Here is a 21,398-nt window from a genome sequence, read left to right as displayed (position 1 = left end):
GTGATCCACTGAGGGTAACCACACCTCAAGCGTGGGGCAAGGTGAGGAGACAAGCCTCCATGAACTACCACAGCCGGTAGGGGGATTGAACCCACGCTGTGGGCGTCTTTCTGCATCATACTCTAGCCGTATAGCCAACTGAGCTAACTGACCCCCATTTACTAGAATGATACAGGGGAAATGAGGGACTTCCAGTAAATTCCTTTCCTCAGAGCAGAGAAGGTTAAGGGGAGAATTAATAGAGATGTTCAAAAATTATAAAGGCATTTAATAGAGTGAATAAGGAGAAACTGTCTCCAGTAACTGAAGCATCGATAACCAGAGGGGACAAATTTAAGGTGATTGGCAAAAGAACCAGAGGCGACCTGAGGAAAAACATTGTTGAACAATGAGTGGTTGGGGCTTTGGAATGCTGGATTACTAGTGGGAATACAACCCTCCGACAGGTGATTCAGCCCAGTTAAGGACGTTGCACATCCTAAGTGTCCATGAAAACAAGCTTTGACTATGCCTCATTTAATGGTTCAGGCTCCAATTGAAACGTAGGGGGAAGAGGTGGAATTGCAAGCAGGGGGGAGAAAAGATATATTTTGATAGAAAAATGTTATCATGCCAACCACCAGGCATGACCTCAGTTAAAGAACGTAATGGACGGGCCTGAGGACAAACACCGTAACCAGGAGCAACTAGTGGGAAGGGGGCCATTCAGCCACTGAGCTGTACTTCTTAGTCAAGGTAACTTTATACCTGTAATTCTAACTTCCATCTTTTTTCCACATACCTTAATATCCCTACTTCCCAAGAAAGTATTGACAGCTGGAGATTTACTAGAATGTTATCAGGGATGAGGGAATTCAGTTATGGAGAAGGACTGGAGATGCTGGGGTTGTTCTCCTTTAGAGCAGAGAAGGTTAAGTTTAGTTTAGTTTAGAGATACAGCACTGAAACAGGCCCTTCGGCCCACCGAGTCTGTGCCGACCATCAACCACCCATTTATACTAATGCTACACTAATCCCATATTCCTACCACATCCCCACCTGTCCCTATATATTTCCCTACCACCTACCTATACTAGGGGCAATTTATAATGGCCAATTAACCTATAAACCTGCAAGTCTTTGGCATGTGGGAGGAAACCGGAGCACCCGGAGGAAACCCACGCAGACACAGGGAGAACTTGCAAACTCCGCACAGGCAGTACCCAGAATCGAACCCGGGTCCCTGGAGCTGTGAGGCTGTGGTGCTAACCACTGCGCCACTGTGCCGCCCATCTTTGGGCCCACGATGTTTAATAGCAGTGTTGATTATGATGGGTTTTGACAGGGCACAAAGGGAGAAACTATCTTCACTGGCAGGAGGGTCAATAATCACGGAGTCATAGATAGAGTTACACAGCACAGAAACAGGCCTTTCGGCCCATCGTGTCTACGCTGGCCAAAATCACAGGACACAGATTTAAGATAACTGGCAAAAAAGCCAAGAGGGAGATGAGGAGACATTTTTTTTTGCTCAGAGAGTTGTTATGAATCTGGAAGGCACTGCTAGAAAGGGTGGTGGAAGCGGACTGAATAGTAACTTTCAAAAGGGAATTGGATAGCTCATTAAAAAGGAAACAACTGCAGGGCAGGGGAGTATGACTAATTGAATAGCTCCTTCCAGAGAGTCAGCAGATAGGCTGAATGGCCTCCTTCTGTGCTGTAAGAGTCTATGATTCTCCTTTCTAAACATTTGCACAATGATGCCTTTTGGGACACACTCAGATCACTTTGTGTGACGACATCTCTTAGATCTCTCCTTAACCATCTCGATTCTACTAGAGGTCGTCCCAGTTTGTCTAGTCTCTCCTCACCTTCTACAGCCTCTCTTCCCTGCTAACCCAATATTTATCCCTCAACCAACAACACCAAAAACAGATTATTTGGTCATTATCACATTGATATTTGTGGAATCTTGCTGTGTGCAATTTGGCTGCCATGTTTCCTGCTTGACAACAGTGACTACATTTCAAAAGTACTTCCATGTCTGTAAAGCGTTTTGGCATTTTCTAAGGTCATGAAAGGCGCTATAGAAATGCAAATCTTGCTTTTATTGTCTCCCTTACTTCAAAAGACTCTTATAACCTCTGTCACTGACCACGATTTCGGCTTGGTTTTTTTTTGCCTGTCGATGGTTTTTGACGTGAGAGGCGCCAGAAAGTTCCAGAAATGCAGGTTGTGTTTCAAAAACATTTTTTTGGTACAGAATCTGGGAACTGTTGCTCTTTAAAATGACGCAGCCTCTGCTCTCATATAGCTTGGCTAATGAGTTTTTCCACTGGTAACTACAACTGTACTTACGTATCCACTTCCTGGAAAAGCCGGAGCTTGTCTGGGAAGATCTCGGATAACAGGACGTTGATGTACGGCACTTTGAGAGTCTGGAGCTGAGACTCCAAATGCTGAAAAACAGGAAGGAAAGAATAGTCAACAAAGGGGCAACAGTTATTCAACAACATTGATATAGCATCTTTAACAACAATAACTTGCATTTGTACAAAGCCTGTAATGTAGAAAAACACATCAAAGGCACTTCACAGAAGTGTAATCAACACCGAGCCATAAAAGGAAGACATTAGGCAGTCTGACCAAATGTTTGCTGTCGTAAATGCTGGCAAGGTCACATTCATTTACTCGAAATCCACATGCTTACCGCCAGGGAGTTAAATAGAGGGGTAGACTGAAGTGTAGGGATCAGGAGCAGGGACTCTGGTCCCAGCTGTAATCAACAAACAGCACTGACCAGGGACCAAAACAAGGGGGAGCCCTTCTGCTTTGCACAGGTCAAAGCCAAACCATGTGGTATATTGATGGTATAGCAGTGTAATGGGTTCTAGTACTCTAGTGCGGTACTAAAGGAGTACTGCACCGTTGGAGGTGCTGTTTTCTCGATGAGATGTTACACCGCGGTTTCGTCTGCCCTCTCAGGTGAGGGTAAAAGATCCCATGCCAGTATTTTGAAGAAAAGCAGGGAAGTTCTCCCAGGTTTCCTGGCCAATATTTAGCCTTCAATCAACATTACTAAAAAACACTTTAAACAGGCTCCAGAAGCTGGCTGAGCGTGTCTACCCTGAGGCACAGTGTGGCTTTCGAGCAGAGAGATCCACCATTGACATGCTGTTCTCCCTTCGCCAGCTACAGGAGAAATGCCGTGAACAACAGATGCCCCTCTACGTTGCTTTCATTGATCTCACCAAAGCCTTTGACCTCGTCAGCAGACGTGGCCTCTTCAGACTACTAGCAAAGATCGGATGCCCACCAAAGCTACTAAGTATCATCACCTCATTCCATGACAATATGAAAGGCACAATTCAGCATAGCGGCGCCTCATCAGACCCCTTTCCTATCCTGAGTGGCGTGAAACAGGGCTGTGTTCTCGCACCTACACTGTTTGGGATTTTCTTCTCCCTGCTGCTCTCACATGCGTTCAAGTCTTCAGAAGAAGGAATTTTCCTCCACCCAAGATCAGGTGGCAGGTTGTTCATTGGCTGTAAGATGCTTTGCAATATCCTGAGGGCATGAGAAGTGTTATATAAAAGCATCTTTTTTTTTAAAACACTCGACCCCAACCTCACATTCCCTGACAGTGGAAGAATTCAGCATTTTAGAAATGACTGGGGATGTTACGAGAACCTTGCATTCTCATAGCACCTCATCACATGCTTAGGATACCCCAAAGCATCTAATAATCAATGGATTACCTGCAAAGTGTTGTTGTCATACAGGCAAACCCAGATGTGGTGGGGGGAGGGGGAAGGGGTTTTGGTGAGCAGGGACTACGAAATGAGAAGTAGCATTACAAAGAAATGAGCCGTTTGACCAAACAAGGCAAAATAAATTAAGGACTAAATGGAAACGAGTCAGGACGACACCTTTGCTCTATTGGAACTGACAGTTAATTGTCATTCATTTATTTGCGCCAAGCAATTTCAATTAAGCATCGTCAACAATACCGTATATAGGTCAGTGAACAGGACCTAGCAGTCTATTTTTATTGTTAATTTTATTTTATTTTTTAATTAGGAAGGGGTATAAAGAGGCAGCTTCGTAAAGATGACATTTGTGTGACATTACAAGCAGACAGTTGGGCCATTTATATACATGATTTATGTGTGCGATTTATATTTTTCTTGAAGAAATCCTGTTCTGATTTTCCTTCGAGAATTACTTAGAACTTACAACACAGAAACAGGCCATTCAGCCCAACAAGTTCATGCTGGTCCAACAGGTTCATGCAGGCATTTATGGCCCTCGTGAGCCTCCTCACACCTTATTTTATTTTATCTTGTCCTATCAGCATATCCTTCTACTCCTTTCTCCGCCTTGTGTTCACTGAACTTCCCATTAAAGACACGCTTAGAAGCTCACTCAGGGAAGTGCAGTCAGTGGAATGATTTGGAGCTGCTACCAGGATTGAGTGAAGAAACCCATGTGACTTTCCAGAAAGCAATGCAATTTATAAGTTACACTGCGCAAATTAAAAGCTGTGAGTGGAATGGACAAAGGGGGAATTAATAAATTCTTTATTAAAAGAGAGAACAGGGTAGCATATGAGGTGAAGGTGGATGAGTCTGGCCTAACAAGGAGCGGTTGAAGAGGCCTAAACCGAGGGGGGTACATGTGTGAAATAAGCAGCCGTGGATTTATTTAACACAAAGCCTGGCTCACCTTCTTATAACTGGAGGACTTGGGGAGACTACAAGTATCAAGTAGATTAGGGTGAGGCAACCATCAAGACTAAAGGAGTTGGAAATAAATTAGAATTAACAGGATGAAACATACACAGGGAAGAGAGATGGAAAATGTGAGGCAGAACTGTGGGATAGCATTCTGCCCTTTGAACTCAATTCAAATCCACCATTGATCGAGCTCTTCCTCTTGCTATAGGGATGGAACGCAAAGTGATTCTGGAGCAGAGCTGACCCCCAGAGGGTTTGGCGGGAACTCGCAGCAGAGATTAACCTGAAATCTAGCACTCTCTCATCGAAAGGCCACAAGGATGGTCAGCCCAGGAAACCGAAACATGGCAATGGTGAAGCAGTGGGAGCTTTGCACTGCGTCTAACTGTGAGGAAGCTGACCCGGGAGTGCTTGAGCTGAGGTGGATGCCGCTGACATCTTAAACTCAACAAATTCGCCAAAACCTGCCCCCCTGCCCATGAATTAGAAGAATGAGGTGGCAGATGAAGGAAAAGGATCCAGTGCTTATGTTGGTCAGTCTCATTGCCATGTTATGGAAGGGTTGGGGAGGTAGTGAGTGTTTGATTAATTGATAGGCATTTGGATATTGATGGGAAGACACTGAGACAGAGATCCGTGACCTAGAAAACAAAGCCTGCCCTCTCCTTACACCGACCCCCTCCTCCCTGACACCACTTACCCCCCGACACGGGCCCTCTCTCCTCCCTTGACACGCGCCCCCACCGACACTGCATTTCTAACACTCACCCTACCCGACACCGGAGTGGGTGTGGGAAAGGAGAGGGTGACGGTTAATGGAGGGAATGGGGTAAATGTTTTCTGCAGCACAGGATTTTCTTCATAGAAAGCTGAAAGAATGGCTGTGAAATGTGAAAGTCTTCATGGTGCGATTAAACAGCAAGAAGGCGTTTACTGTGCACTGTGTCGCCACACTGAGGATAAACTGGGAGATTAATGGATTTGACATTCAGCCTTGTCCTTCACTCGTCTTGCCTTGTTCCTCCGTGCACAGCTTCAGAAACACATTGCTGGGGGCAGGGGGAGGGGGGTCATTGATGTTTGCTGCTCGTCTGATATTGGTGATAGCAAAGCAGAAACCCGTTTACAACCCGCCCGAGTTCCCGTTCCCAAATCAGATGAGGTATAAAATGAGTGGCTGATTCGCTAGCACCCATCCCTCACCTGATGGGAAAAGTTTACATTACCTTTAATCAGTGAAAGGGTGAGATTACTGACTGAGACTGAAGCTAGTTAAACTCACACTGTGTGCGTCCTTTGTTTCCAATTTGCTACAAGCTGGACCCGTAGCACTGTGAAGGCTGAGAGCTTGAGGGCGCACATACTGGATCTCAGCTGTGGCATCACTGTGGCGGGGGGGGCGGGGGGGATGGGAAGTGGCTTACAGATGCCCTCAGTGCCCGTGAGGCTGGGGATTGTAGGGAGGGGCTGGTGGAGGGAGGGATAATCAGCTGGAATTCCTGCTTCTGACTGCAATGTCCAGTGGTGATAAGTGCGTGCTTGCAAAGAGCGGGGGCTGGCTGCAGCTGCGATGCCTACTGTAGTCAAATAGCATGTTACATTCAGCATCCAAGTAAAAGGGTGGGGTGGTTTGCAGGGTGGAGGAGGTGAAATTGTGCAAGCGCCACATTCGCAGATCCAGATTAGGTTTTCCCTACGGGGCAGCAATTAATGTAAATCTGAGAGAGATCGAATGGAAGTAAAACAACGATGGATCTAATTGGCAGGGTATATAATCTATTGTTAAGGGGAGCACGTTGTAAGATCCAGTGCAGAAACTAATTAACAGAAAGGGCTCTTGTACATTTACACTAACTAAGCAGGTTTTGATGTCCCTGTATCTTTTCCCAGCGAATGTGAACCCCTGGTCCAGGCTGTCACCTTGTGCAGTAGACACCGGTTTGCTGAATTCCTACAAGTGAGAGCTGGACATCACATCTTACAAACAGAAACACTGCACTGACAAAGCAAGGGGAGCTTTACGCCGCGTCTAACTGTGAGGAACCCGACCCGGGAGTGCTCGATGCTGAGGCAGTTGCCACTGACATCTTTACAAACTCAGTAATTTGCCAAGTTCATTTCAATCATCTAGCTGGATCGGAGAGGAATTCCCCAGATTGTTTTTACCCAAATTGGCCGGGCTTTTTAATCTGGTTTTTCATCCTCTCCCAAGAGATCACATGGTTTCGGGTGAGGCGCTGAATGTATATACTGAGATAAACAAGGCATCATAATTGTGTGGGACAGGCTGGATTAGAGGGTCTTTACCTGCCCATCATTGTTCGTATGTCCTTCTCAATCTATTTAAATGAGCTCCTCAGATGTGGGCAGCGTTGGCGAAGCTGCATTTATCACCCATCTCTTGATTTTTTTGTACAACATGAATGGGTTTACGTAGCCACTCAGAGAGCACTGGGCATTTCGTGGGGCTGCAGTCACATGCTGCCAGACCGGGTAGGGGCGACCAGTTGGGTTTTCTCAATAACAGTCCAGCAGCTTTCACGTTCACGAATGATGAACATTTACACAAAAATCTAAATTTCACACCTTGCCATAGCAGGCTTTGACCTCACGACCTCCCAGTGTCAGCAGAGTTTCTGCTGGTCACTACATGACTCATGCAGGAGACCCGTGTTTCTGTGCTTCCAATAGCTCTTCATGCAAGACCATAACCACTAGACTACCCAACTCATCTGCTAAATAGTCACATCTTCCCTTGCGAACGCACTACATTGCATTCCTTCACATTTTCCCGATGTATTCCCATGCTGCAGCTCAGTGGTAGCACTCTCGCCCTTCAGATAAAAGGTCATAGGTTGAACCCTCACGCCAGAGACTGGAGCACAAAACGCAGGTTGGCACTCCAGTGCAGTCTTTCAGATCGATGTCAAACTGAGGTTCCATCGGCTCTCTCAGGTGAACATGGAAGATCCCATTGTGCTATCTCAAAGAAGAGCAGAGGAATTCTCCTTGGTGTCCTGGGCAATATCTATCCAATGTTGTCCAATCACGGAATCACATCTAATTTTGGACACAGTGTTTTGAGCTTTGCAAGCATAGGTTGGTTGAGCATGGCCCCTACCTTGCCCATTGCGAACAGCAGAAGGGACATGTTGTTTGATACGCAGCACCCAACATTAGATGTGATTCCGTGATTGGACAACATTTGTTAAATAATCCTCAGTATGCTAAGAATTACGCTGACAACCAATTTAAGATTGTCAGTCAGTCTCGCAGTGTGGTGCATTTGCGCATACTGGAAGCTACACATATTAATACACAGGGCCCCGTTCTTTGCAGACAGAAAGGATATGTACAAACATTGGCCTGTTTCAGCTGAACAAAATAAGTGACAGCCATTCGCTGGTTCATTCCTTAGGGCAATGCCTTGACCATTCAATCAGAGCCAAGTTGCCTGGTTTAAATTTCAAACAAAGCTTGGCAGTTAACTGTCAGTCACCGTAAACTGGTGCATTCTCCATGGTAACGCCTCTACCAATCAGAGTTCACTTGCCAACCAATCAGCACTCTCTTCTCATGCAGTATAAGTTGTTGTTTTCCTTTACATTGGTTATTCTTGCAGATTGTCTTGATGAGTGCCAGATGAAAAGCTTTGACAACATGTCTCTATTTTCAGCAATACTCAAGTTCTGCACGACGAAAAAACTATTTAAAAGGATCTGATGGGGTGGATATGGAGAAACTATTTCCTCTGGTGGGGAAGTCAAGGACAAAGGGTATTAGAAGCAAAATCAGAACAAAGGATAGCAGGATTCTGGAAATCCTCCAAAAAGGTTCTGGATGCTGGGGGTCAATTGGAGCTTTCAGGACTGAGATACATAGATTTTTATTGGGTAAGGGTGTCAAGGATATGGAGCAAAGGGGGTAAAGCGGAGTTGAGGTGCAGGTCAGCCATGATATAATTGAATAGCGGAACAGGCTTGAGGGGTTGAATGGCCTCTTCCTGTTCCCATGAGGTATTGGACGAATGCCCAGAACTGACAGGGCTGTGCACCCCAGGGGCACCAGCCGGGTGGGTAGCAGGGAGGAGTTTGATTTTAAATGTACAAGGGGCAACGTGCCCCATGTCGGCCACAGTTAAGAAAATGATATGTTCTTTTTCTAAACTCCTGACTTCATGCAGTGCTATGCATATAGAAGCAGGCAACCATGTCAGATGGAATGACATAGGCCCTAACGGTTTCTGTACCAGGCACAGAATTTTTTAAAAAAGCATCATTCAGCGAAAATGTTGTAAACGCCTTGAGGCTAATCCCAGGAGCCAATGCTGATCAAACTCTTCATGGCTTTCACTGCAAATGAAATACGTCATGAATATGTAAACAACAAACAAGTTGCGTTTTCACCTTTTCATTTTAGGAAACATCTTTCCGAGGGATCTTTCCAGCCCTTGGCTGATAATTGATTTGTGGCACATGTAATGCAGAGAAAATACAGCAGACGCTTCTAGCGACTGAGATTCTGATGGTGACGGATGATCCAAGTGCTTTGTGTGCAATCGTCTTCATCGCTTCCCAGCTGGAACATGGATTGAAGTCCCACCTGGTCACAGTCACAAGGCGGAGCCTCTAGTTTTCACACCCCCTGTGCTCATCCCAAAATCATTTATGTTTTAGTTTCCCTACCCACTCCCGGTATCTACAAACAGAAGGGGGAGAGGGAGGAAATCAGAAATTGGTGGCCCATTTCATTGCTCAATATAGACTACAAAATTCCGTCCAAGGTCATCGCCATTGGGGTCAAGTCTGCACTGGAGTTGGTGATTAACCTGATCATTCCTGTATTGTACCCGGCAGGAAGATCTCTGATAGTCTCGCACCACTCAAGGATATGATCGACCAGGTACAGGACAGGGGGGTGGACATCTGCCTCATCAGCTTGGACGTGCTCTTCAAAACGGGGTTTGGGGAGGGAATTCGCAATTGGATCCAACTGCTCTACACAAACATCAGTAGTGCAATCTCAATCAATGGGTGAGAATCAGAAAGTTTCCCGATCCAATCTGGAGTCAGACAGGGCTGTCCTCTCTCCCCTGTCTTGTTTGTTTGCTGTATTGGACCTTTTCTGAGTCCATCAGGAAGGATACTGGCATAAGAGGGGTGACAATCCCAGGCAGATGAGGCACTCAGATCAAAGCCTCCCTGTACATGGATGATGTCCCTGTCTTCTGCTCTGATCCACCTGCGCCCAGTTCGAACTGGTCTCGGGAGCCAAAGTCAATTGCGGGAACTGGGCTGACCGATCCTTTGTCCCCTTCACCGTCAGGTCAAACTACCTGAAGGTGCTGGGGATATGGTTCGGAGGGGCCGTTCGGACGGACGTGCGCCAAAAACTGGGAGGAGCATATAACTAAGGTGAATCAGAAACTGGTCATGTGGGAGTGATGCTCCCTCTCCATTTGCAGGCAAGAACCTGGTCATCAGGTGCGAAGCACTCATGTTGTTACTTTACGTGGTGCAGGTCCAGCCAATACCCCAGACTTGTGCCATGGCGGTCACCCGAGTCATCTTCCACTTTATCTGGAGATCCAAAATGGATCGGTCCGGAGGGACACGATGTTCAAACCTCTGAATAAAAGGGGAAAAAACGTACCCAACGTCGCCCTCATCCTGATGACCACCTCTGTGTGTTGCTGCATCAAGTTGTGCGTAGATCCCCAGTACGCAAACATCAAGTGTCACTATGTTTAGAGATACAGCACTGAAACAGGCCCTTCGGCCCACCGTGTCTGTGCCGACCATCAACCACCCATTTATACTAATCCTACACTAATCCCATATTCCTACCACAACCCCACCTATCCCTATATTTCCCTACCACCTACCTATACTAGGGGCAATTTCTAATGGCCAATTTACCTATCAACCTGCAAGTCTTTTGGCGTGTGGGAGGAAACCGGAGCACCCGGAGGAAACCCACGCAGACATAGGGAGAACTTGCAAACTCCACACAGGCAGTACCCGGAATTGAACCCGGGTCGCTGGAGCTGTGAGGCTGCGGTGCTAACCACTGCGCCACTATGTGGTGAGGTTCTATCTGTCCCTCATGTTGCGAAGGATGGGTCTAGTCACATTGCCGCGGAACGTTCCATCCAGTTGGACCGTGCTGTACCACCTATCCTTCGTGGAAAGTTTGTGCAGAAAAACAACTTTGACCACCAATCCATCAGGCAGTGGTCTGCACGGAATGTCCTCAAGGCCCTATGGGAAAAGGAGATGGTGGATCCTGTCGGATGGTTCCCCGAGCAGACTGCCAAAATCATTTGCGGAATGCCCCATCACCAGAACTTTCAAACAAGCACCAAGATGTAGCTTGGCTGGTGGTGAGAAGAGCCCTCCCCGTCAGATCCTTCCTGCACGCCCGAAGTCTCACACCCTCTGCACACTGCCCTCGCGGTGGCTGTGGTGGGGAAGAGACGGTTGCCCACCTCCTTCTGGAATGTGTCTTTGCAAAGCAGGTGTGGAAAAGAGATGCAGTGGTTTTTGTCGCGGTTCATCCCAAGCAGCTCTGTAACACAGGAGTCTGTGCTCTACGGGCTGTTCCCAGGGACGCACACCGAGACAAACATCAACTGCTGCTGGAGGACTATCAATTCGGTGAAAGACGCTCTTTGGTCTGCCTGAAAAGTGCTGGTCTTCCAGCGTAAAAAGCTGTTGATTACCGAGTGTGGCACATTCCAAGGTCCAGGGCAGCTGCTGCAAAGATTCAATGGGGAAAGGCCACAGTCTAAGGTCGTCCCACAATAGTACACCGAGGGACTGGAACCTCCATGTAAAACCCCTGGGGCTGTATGTTTGACATGAAATGTATATTGTGTGATTGCAAGTGTAGTGAGGCACCTCAGAGTGCTGCATACAGTCTTCAAAGTAATTGAATTGCATTGCACTTTATGTAATGTCAAATTTGAACTGTTAAGTACAAATTTTATGAATAAAGTACATTTTTGAAAAAAAAAACCTGAGGGAGATAGGGTGAGGAGAGATACAGAAGCGGGGGGGGGGGGGGGGAAGAGAGAGAGGAAAAAATAAGCATAGAAAGAGAAAAAGGGCTAGTGAGGAGAAACAGGTAGGAAGAGGAACAAGAGTAGAAAGAGGTAAAGGAAACAGAAAGAGAAAGGAAAGGGGGATTGAAGACAGAGACAGTGCAGGTAGAAGGGAGAATGTAGGGAAGAGCTAGTGAGGAAAGAGGTGAGAGAGCAGGGAAAAGGATGCTAGAGAGACAGAGTGCACAGGGTAGAGGGAGAATGCAGGAAAGTAGAGAAGAGGGACAGAACATGGATGAGGGAGAGAATGAGGAAGAGGGGAGTGAGGGGAAACAGCACAGTAAGAGAGAGACAGCGAGGGGAAAAATGGAAAGGGTAGCAAAAAGTGAGGAAAGAGTGGGTTAAGGAAAGAGAAATAAAGAGTGAAAGACAGAAAGAGAAAGCAGGGAGAAAGAAAGGGACAGACAAAGACAGAAAAAAGACAGGAGTGAGACACAGAGGGAGAGAAAACAGAGAGAGGGAGAGTGTACGTATGAAAGGGCTTTACACAATCTCTTGCGTGGTTTATTTTAAATTCAAAGAATGTAAAGTAACAGAGGCCCAGCTGAAAATAATGTTAAAATATATTCTGTACTAAGGCATGAAATTAAATGTTTTGAGGAAGCTAAATACCTTTAGCTTGGGAAGAAAAGCTAATTTCTGAAGCCAAATAAAGCATCTGCTCAAATCAAAACTGAAAATAAATCTCCAACCTAAACGACTAATCTAAATTCTTATTAAAATTATGCTAATAGATTATCAATCCTGAAAACACACACACACACACACACACACAAACACACAGCATAATTCTTTTCGATTAGAAATTCCTATGTCCACATAGTAAATGGAAATTGTCAATAAAAACTTGTCATGTTGTAATAACAAACTGCCACCTGTGGTGGCACTGGTGAAAGGTTATTAATTACAGTGTGACGTTTACATAGGAAGTTTCAATATAGATACAAACATAACTATTTACAATTGAAACATAAGATTATGGGCAGAATGCATGACTTTATGATGGGCACTGAGTTACACCCATGCTCCCTGGTCTAAATACTCGCTGCTCTGTATCCCTCTTTGCCTGAGTACTACATTTGGTCTCGACTCCCCTTGCGGAATGCTGTGGGAAATCAATAAATCATAAAACTGCATTCCCTTTCTCTCCATCTCCCCCCACCCACCCCAAGGACTTTTCCACTGATGAAGCCCCAAACCGAACAACTCTTGTTCCCTCTTCGCCATTTAATGAAAGGTTCACAAGATGGGGAACACACTAAGAATTTGGCTAAACAACAACATCAACAACTTGCATTTATATAGCGCCTTTAATGTTGTAAAACACCTTGGGAGAGCCATCAAACAAAGTCTGACACCAAGCCACATGAGGAGATATTAGGACAGGTGACCAAAAGCCTTGGTCAAAGTGTTAAGTTTTAAGGAGCATCTTAAAAGAGAAGGGAGGGCGAGGTTTGGAAGTTTAGGGAGGGAATTCCAGAGCAATCTATCCTATTGCTTAAGATTCGGTGTCACAGGTGCTGGCTCGCTTAGGTGGTTGTGGAGTGCTGGTAGGTAATTTGACTACAGAGGCATCACAATCAAGCCCAATCCAACCCCTCATCTGACATCCACACTGACGCATGGGAGGTCACCAGAGAAGGGATCAGAGCTGGACCCTGACCTATGGGTGCTGAGGCCACGGCATGGAAACTTGCAACTTCCTGTACTGTATGGCTCAGTAAAGAAGGAAAGACTTGCATTTCTATAGCACCTTTTGCAACTCTGGATGTGCCAAAGCACTTTCCAGCCAATGAAGTACTTTTGAAATATAGTCACTGCTGTAATGTCGGAGATTCAGCAGCTAACTTGTGCACAGCAAGCTCCCACAAACAGCAATGTTATAATGATCTGTTTCTATGATGTTTGATGGTTGGTTGAGGGATAAATACTCAGAAGCAACAGTGCGATCAACTGAGCCAATGGTAGACACTGAGCAATTCACCTATCCGGTAAACTGTTGGAGAAACGGCTGAACCTTACAGACCTGCGTAAAAAAATAATCAACCCAACTGTATGGTTAATCTGAAATGCCTGTAAATTCAATCTGAAGGTAAGATAGTCATACACCCTCTAATTATGCAGTGTTATGCATAATAATCACAGTGCCTGACAGCCTCATACCTGTTAAATATGTACTTTGCAAGCCAACGGAAAGTGATTAATTACAGATCTACGCAACGGTTTTACAATAATGTAGTGGTTTACATTAGCTGAAACAAGCATGATGAACTGGTTTTGTCTCCCATATCCTCTCCTCCCCACCCCCACCACTACCCAGGAGAATTAAATTCATCAGAAATTGTACTAGAACATTCTGTTAGAGGGAAACTATATTCAGGAAATTACAGCACAGGAACGGGCCATTCAGCTCAACTGGCTGGTTTGCTGCTCCACACGAGCCTCCAACCACCCTTCATCAGCTCAGCCTATCAGCATATCCTTCTATTCCTTTCTCCCTCATGTGTTTATCAAGCTTCCCCTTAAACGTATCCATGCTAGTCACCTCAACTGCTCCCTGAGGTAGTGAGTTCCACATTCTCACCATGCTGTGGAAAAATAGGTTTCTCCTGAATTCTCCATTGTATTTATTGGTGACTCTTTTATATTTATGGCTCTTGGTTTTGGACTTCCCCCATAAGTGGAAAGATATCCTACAAAAATACCCTATCAAACCCCTTCATAATCTTAAAGGTCGTCCTTCAGCCTTGGTGCAAAGTACATTTGAAATTGTTACGGAGGAGCAATTTCTTTATTCAAGGAGTGAGAAATGTCTGGGATAATCAGTCAGGCAGAGTGGAAGAGATCAGATTTACCTGATACACAAAGTCTTTTATCTCCTTGTGCCTTCTGATGATGTTCAAGCTCATCAGTTGGTAGCGCGCTCATCTCCGAGTCGGATGGTTGGGTGTTGGAGCACCGTTGCAGGCTGATGCTGCAGAGCCGAGGGAGTGCAGCGCTCAGATGCGCTGACATCCAGGCAAGGTGCGAAACCGAGGCCCCGGTTGCCTGCTCAGGTGGATGCAAAAGATCCCATGGCGTCATGCATCCTGGTCAACATTCCTCCCTCAACCAACACCGTCAAAAAACACTGCTCATCCATCTCATTTGCTGTTTGTGGGATCTTGCTGTGTACAAATTGGCTTGCCGATATTAACAACTTCAATTCCAAGGTATTTTAATGGAATGTGAAGTGTGTAGGACATCCAGAAGTGCGTACTGAAGTCCACTTAACTCCGGACTACTCAACCACCTCTCCTGGCCTGCATGCATCCTTCTTCCTTTCAAAGTCCCCCTCTATCCATCCATCCGTTCCGTCCAACTACCAATTCATCTCTAACCTCTCTAAGGGGTTGTGTTGTCCCCCTTAGCTCTCTGCCCATCTTTCCCAAAGCCCCCTTGTTCATGTCCCCTGAAATTGGCCTCTGCCCTGCCCTGTTTTCAGCACTGAAACTGCCCGGGCTAAAGGCATCATTAATATTCTCTGTGATGGTGACTGCAATGATTCATCGGTTGTCGCCCTCCTCAGCAGCATTCAATGTGGTCAGTCGTGCATCATCTTTCCTCTGCTATCCAGCTCTGAGGCGTTGCCCTCACACACCAGCCCAGATCTAACTGAATGGCGGAACATGCTTGCCTGAGAGGCTGAATGGCCTCGTCCTGTTCCTTGCTTTGATTCCACTCAGATTTTCCCGAATGCAGCCAATGCCACTCCCCAACCCACACTGTCGCCTTTAGAATTGCCAGGAATCTATCCATCATGCCCTCCCATTGCTGATCTACAATGGGTCCCTCAGTGACATGATCCTGAGCCAGTTTCCACATCTACAGCCCGATCTTCCCACTACTTCCTGTGACCCCATAAACCACTCTGTGCTATCAGATAAGCTTTTCTGTCATTATCAGAATCATACAGCACTGAAAAAGACCATTCTGCCCATCGTGTCTGTGCCTGCTCTCTGAAAGAGCTACCAATTAGTGCCACGACCCTGCTCTTTTCCCATAGTCCTGAAAATTTCTCCTTTTTAAGTACATATCAAAATCCCTTTTGGAAGTTACTACTGAATCTGTTTCCACCAGTCTTTCAGTCAGTGCATTCCACATCATAACTACTTGCTGTGTAAAAGACTTGTGTTATATTTTATTTATTTATATTTAGCGATACAGCACTGAAACAGGCCCTTCGGCCCACCAAGTCTGTGCCGACCAACAACCACCCATTTATACTAATCCTACATTAATCCCATATTCCCTACCACATCCCCACCATTCTCCTACCACCTACCTACACTAGGGGCAATTTACAATGGCCAATTTACCTATCAACCTGCAAGTCTTTGGCTGTGGGAGGAAACCGGGGGAAACCCACGCAGTCACAGGGAGAACTTGCAAACTCCGCATTCTCTGATGTTCCTCTTTAGCATCCCATTACTCATCCCACTTATCCGTCACTATATTCTCAGTGAACTACATTCACTCCCTGTTCACATGCACTCACAACCAACACACACAAACACACACAAAACCAACAAGCACACTCACATACCCAACACACACTCATCATGCTCTCAACACATCCAACACACACACACACACAACCACATATACCCAAACACACTCAACACACACACTCATACACCCAACACACCCAATCACACTCACCCAATACACACACCTCTCCCAATGCACAAACAAACCCAATCCACACTCACCCAATGTACACCCACCCCCCCCAATGCAAACTCACACACTCACACACACAAACACACACAAATGCGTGTGCACACACACACACACAAAACTCACATTCTTATGCGCATTTACTATTTTTCTTCTTTCGATTAATGTCCTAACCATACACATATGAGCAGGCAGTTGGTTAACAAAAGCTTTCAGCACATTCTGCTGCACACTGCAAACTTCATTATATTTCATTAATTGAAGAAAATGGAAAAAATAGAAAAAAGGTTAAACATTAGCATTTTGCACTTGAGAAGGAAATGGAACAAGGAGCTGAGGAAATTGATTTCTGGCTCCAGAGGAGAAGCTTAACCCTTGATGAGCCAGAGAGGAAAATGTCTACCTCACATGGACTGCAGCGATTCAAGAAGGCAGCTCACCGCCACCTTCTCAAGGGCAATTAGGGATGGGCAATAAATGCTGGCCTAGCCAGTGCCGCCCACATCCCATGAATGAATAATAAGAAAAAAAGTACCACACTGGCCAGTGCCTCTGTCAGCTGCACTATTAAAGGAGCCTATTTCACCTCGTTTAATAATTCCTACTTGTTCTCGATCTTCTTGTATATGATTAGTTTCCATTTTCTTGCTGCCTCTTTGCCCTTTCCCATTACTGTCCATCCATCTCTTTCTGTCCATTGTTTTTCTTGTGCTCTATAAATGTTTACCACAGAATATTAGCTCATAAAAAATAATAAGTATCTCCCTTTGGTTTATGAGCCAAGGTCCTTTAGCAGGTTTGAGAGCACAGGTATAGTGCTGAGAGTGTAACAATACAACCATCCTTCTCTGAGTTCACTTCAGAAATCCATAATGATGTTGTTTCCTCTATCCCTGTAAACATAAAGAACAAAATCTCCTCTCGACTGGCCATAAGGGTCAGTTGTTAATCTCACCCAGAGGAGGCAAATTAAAAATATCATATTGTTACAATAAGGGACAGGCTTCTGAAATGGGAGCTGCGGCATGTTGCTGAGGCAGAGTAGAGGGAGCTTTCCACTGAATTTTCTACAACGGCACAGGACAGATGCAATGTTCTCCTCTAGAAGTCTCAGCAGAAACTGCGAGAAGCTGCTCACGGGAGGAGGAGTAGACCATTCAGCCCCTCAAGCCTGTTCTGACATTCAGTTAGATCACTGCTGTTTAAATCCAGTCTGAAAACAACTTAATTATTGATTTCAAATGTGGATGTTTTATTATGTCCAGCTTTCTGTAATTGGAGTTATCTAGATAATGGCTTAAGGTTTTTGTTTTAAAAAATTGGCAATTCAGTACATCTATTACTCTTTCAGCAGCCTTGTGCATTACTATTCTTTAACTCGATGTAGCTCGGTGTCTGACAGCACTCCTGTAAACATTTGCTTGTAAAAAGGATAATGAGAAAATTCTTCCCGATGAGTTATGCACCTGATCGAACACCAGAGAGGGTTTGTGGGAGCAGACACAGACATGATGGGCTGAATGGCCTCCTCCTGTGCCGTAAATCATTCGGTGTTCGATGTAACACTGATCTCTCACCTCAGGGATGTGAGGATATAAGGGCCCTGCATGAAATGAGTTCTAGGCTGTCGGATCAACCTAGTGCTTAGTAAGCAAAATCCAAATCCGCTAAACTATCTGGAACAAAGAGAGGACGGGGAGACAGTGGCTTAGTGGTAATGTCAATGAGTTTGTACTCCAGAGGCCCAGGATAATAGGTTCAAATCCCACCACAGCAGCTGGCGGAATTTAAATTGAATTAATTAAGTAAAAAAAAAAAGAAATCTGGGACTAAAAGTCAGGCTGGGTAATGGTGCCATGAACCCATCATCGATTATCGTTAAAACCAATCTGGTTCACTAATGGGGAAGGAAATCTGCCGTCCTTACCTGGTCTGGTCTACATATGACTCCAGACCCAGAGCAATGTGGTTGACTCTTAACTGCTTTCTGAAATGGCCTTGCAAGCCATTCAGTTGTCAAGGGCAATTAGGGATGGGCAACAAATGCTGGCCTTACCAGCGATGCCCACATACCATGAAACAATATAAAAAGTGTTTCCTGAAACAGCAGCTTAACAATAACCAACATTTATATAGATCCTTTAACATAGTAAAACGTCTCAAGACATCATAGGAACAGGATTAGGCCATTCAGCCCATCGAGTCCGCCCCTGCCGTTCAATACGATCATGGCTGATCATCCATTTCAATGCCTTTTTCTCACTATCCTCATATCCCCTTATGTCATTGGTATTTAGAAATCTGTCAATCTCTGCTTTAAACATACTCAATGACTGAGCTGCAAACACTAGCAAACAAAATTTGACATCAGGCCACAAAAGGAGATATTAGGACCAGTGACCAAAAGCTTTTCTTCATTTTATGCAGCCCATTAGCACATTCTCACCAATCTCTGGGTAAAGAAGTTTCTCCTGAATTCCCTATTGGATTTGTTCGTGACTATTTTATACTTATGGCCCCTAGTTCTGGTCTTGCCTGCAAGTGGAATCATCTCTACATGTACCCAATCAAACCCCTTCATAATCTTAAAGACCTCTATTGGGTCACCCCCTCAGCCTTGGTGCAACATATATTTGAAATGTTATGAGCAAGAATTTCTTTACTCAAGGAGTGAGAAATGTCTGGGATAATCGCTCAGGCAGAGTGGAAGAAATAAAACCCATTAGGGACATTCACAATGAACCGTGATGTCAAGCTGTCAGTCTGTGGGAAATGGAAAATGTCATGCATGTGCTAAATGGAGAGGAAGCTTTACTCTGCAGCTAATCCATGTCCCACCTGCAATGAGTGATGTGAGAAAGTTTCCTAGTCCTCTTGGCACTGAGACTTCTCCAGAAACAAACTAACACAAAAACAAAATTCCTGCCCTTCCACCTGCCAAAAAACAAAATCACCCATTGTACAATGTACAAGAGTGCTGGTGAGTATTTTAGGTAATACTGTGAAAGATGCAAGCTTTTTTGTCATTTCTATCTAATACATCAGTTTATCACTCCCACCTCTGAGTGGAAAGGTTATCGATTCAAGCTCCAAATAGTCACGGCTGATGCTCCAGTGAGGGAGTGCTGCATTGTTGGAGGTGCCTTATTTTGGATGGGACATAAAAGATCTGGAGGGACTATTTTGAAGTAGAGCAGCGGAAAGACCCCAGTGTCCTGGTCAATATTTATCCCTTAATTAACATCACTAAAAGAACGATAATGTGGCCATTATCACTTTGCTGTTTGTGGGAGCTTGCTGTGCGCAAATTGGTTGCTGCGCTTCCTACAACAGTGACTTCAAAAGTACTTCAGTGGTTGCAAAGTGCTATAGGACATCCTGAGATTGCGAAGGGCGCTAAATACCTGCAAGATTTTCTTTCTGAACTGAGACAAGTTCATCCTTTAATAGAGCTGCTTCTTATTACCGTTCCTGCAGGGGCATCCCCGGGAACCTCCAGTTGCTCTCGAATGTTCGAAGCAGAACAGTAATTAAGGCAGAGAAAGTTTTCTTGTAAATGAGGGCAAGGGGTGGAGGGGGGGGGGGGTGGGGAGAAAATCCCATACAGACGCAGTCAATAAAATAAAGGCTGCGTTTGCTGACAACGCAACCACTAGGCGGCGCAGTACTAGCACATGCGCAAATGCAGTCGCTTCCCTCCTCTCGGCCACTCGCTCCTACACCTCCCCGTCACCCCTCACGGCTCGTCTTGCTTCTTCGGGTGGCGCGGTCAGGAACGATCGAATGGCGGAGCAAGTGGCCGAGAGGAAGGAAGTGGCAAGGCCTAGAGCTAGTGTCTGGAGGGACTGGGGGGGGGGGGGGGGGAAGTGGGGAGCGAGTGGCCGGAGAGCGGGATGGCGGGGAGCGAACAGCCGGAGGGCGGGGAAGTGAGGAGCGAGCGGCCTGGAGCGAGTGGCCGAGGGGGAGAGTGTTTTCCTGCACATGCGCCAGTTAGTCCTGGCGGGACGTAGGCTGCGCATGCGCAGCATCTCACTGAGCGCAGGAGACCGTTTGCGCTTGTACGCAGCTTGGAGCGCTCTGATGATGACAGCGGGCCACTGCGTTGTCAGGAGTCACTTTCTAAAAAAAAAAGGTTGTAGAACACCTCTGCCATCAATAGAGAGAGGAGAGGAGAGAGGGGAGCGTAGAGGGGAGAGAGTAGAGAGAAGACTTTGAAGAGGTCAATTCAATGCAACCTTGCTTCGTAACTAAGAATAAAAAAATTAATTGCAGAATTATCAAAGCAACATGAAATGTAAGTCATCTCTCTGTTGAGCTGTTTTAATGAAAGTGGAGCTGACTGATTCCTCCCCCCCACCCTTGACCATTCCACCCCATAAAGAGTTCTTGAATAGAAGCGTTTAGGCTTTTGCTAATTGTTTGACTGCTCCGAGCTCCTGGGTGAGTGGCTAAATGAAGCCTGGAATGAATGGGCGTGCAGACTAGTAGAGACTACTCATTAAGTCTAGTCAGGCAGAATGTAGCCAGAATTTAAAAAAAGACATATCAATTCCATTAAAGATCCATGAGCCTATATCCAGACTACTGAATGGTTTAAAATGTTTCCCTTGGCTGGCAGGGGGAGGGGACAGTGGGGTGAGGATCACATATCACAACAGAAATCAGAGCTTAGGAAAATTATTATTTTCATTTTATCATCAGCCATTGTGCGATGAAACGGAATTGTGCGCTTTCTCATTTTTCTTTCATATTTATAGAGGAAAAAAGTAAGTGCTATCTCTCTAGGATCTGGAGCACGATTTCAGTCTTGTATTCCCTGCAGGGCCTTGCAAGAGGGTTATCCAATTATACGATGTAAGTGT

At 45.6% G+C, this 21,398-nt stretch overlaps 1 protein-coding gene across 1 annotated transcript in view; it reads right to left on the bottom strand.

Annotated features, from left to right (window-relative positions):
• LOC137346802 (2-(3-amino-3-carboxypropyl)histidine synthase subunit 1-like) overlaps positions 1-21,398 on the bottom strand; it is a 252,585-nt gene that overhangs the window by 76,340 nt on the left and 154,847 nt on the right. Inside the window, exon 5 of the mRNA XM_068010675.1 lies at positions 2,338-2,438. Within this exon, the coding sequence (XP_067866776.1) occupies positions 2,338-2,438 (101 nt within the window). The remainder of the gene's footprint in view (positions 1-2,337; positions 2,439-21,398) is intronic.

Source organism: Heterodontus francisci, chromosome 30, assembly GCF_036365525.1.
Source record: "Heterodontus francisci isolate sHetFra1 chromosome 30, sHetFra1.hap1, whole genome shotgun sequence".
Taxonomy (NCBI): Eukaryota; Metazoa; Chordata; class Chondrichthyes; order Heterodontiformes; family Heterodontidae; genus Heterodontus; species Heterodontus francisci.
This window is presented reverse-complemented; position numbering and strand designations above follow the sequence as displayed.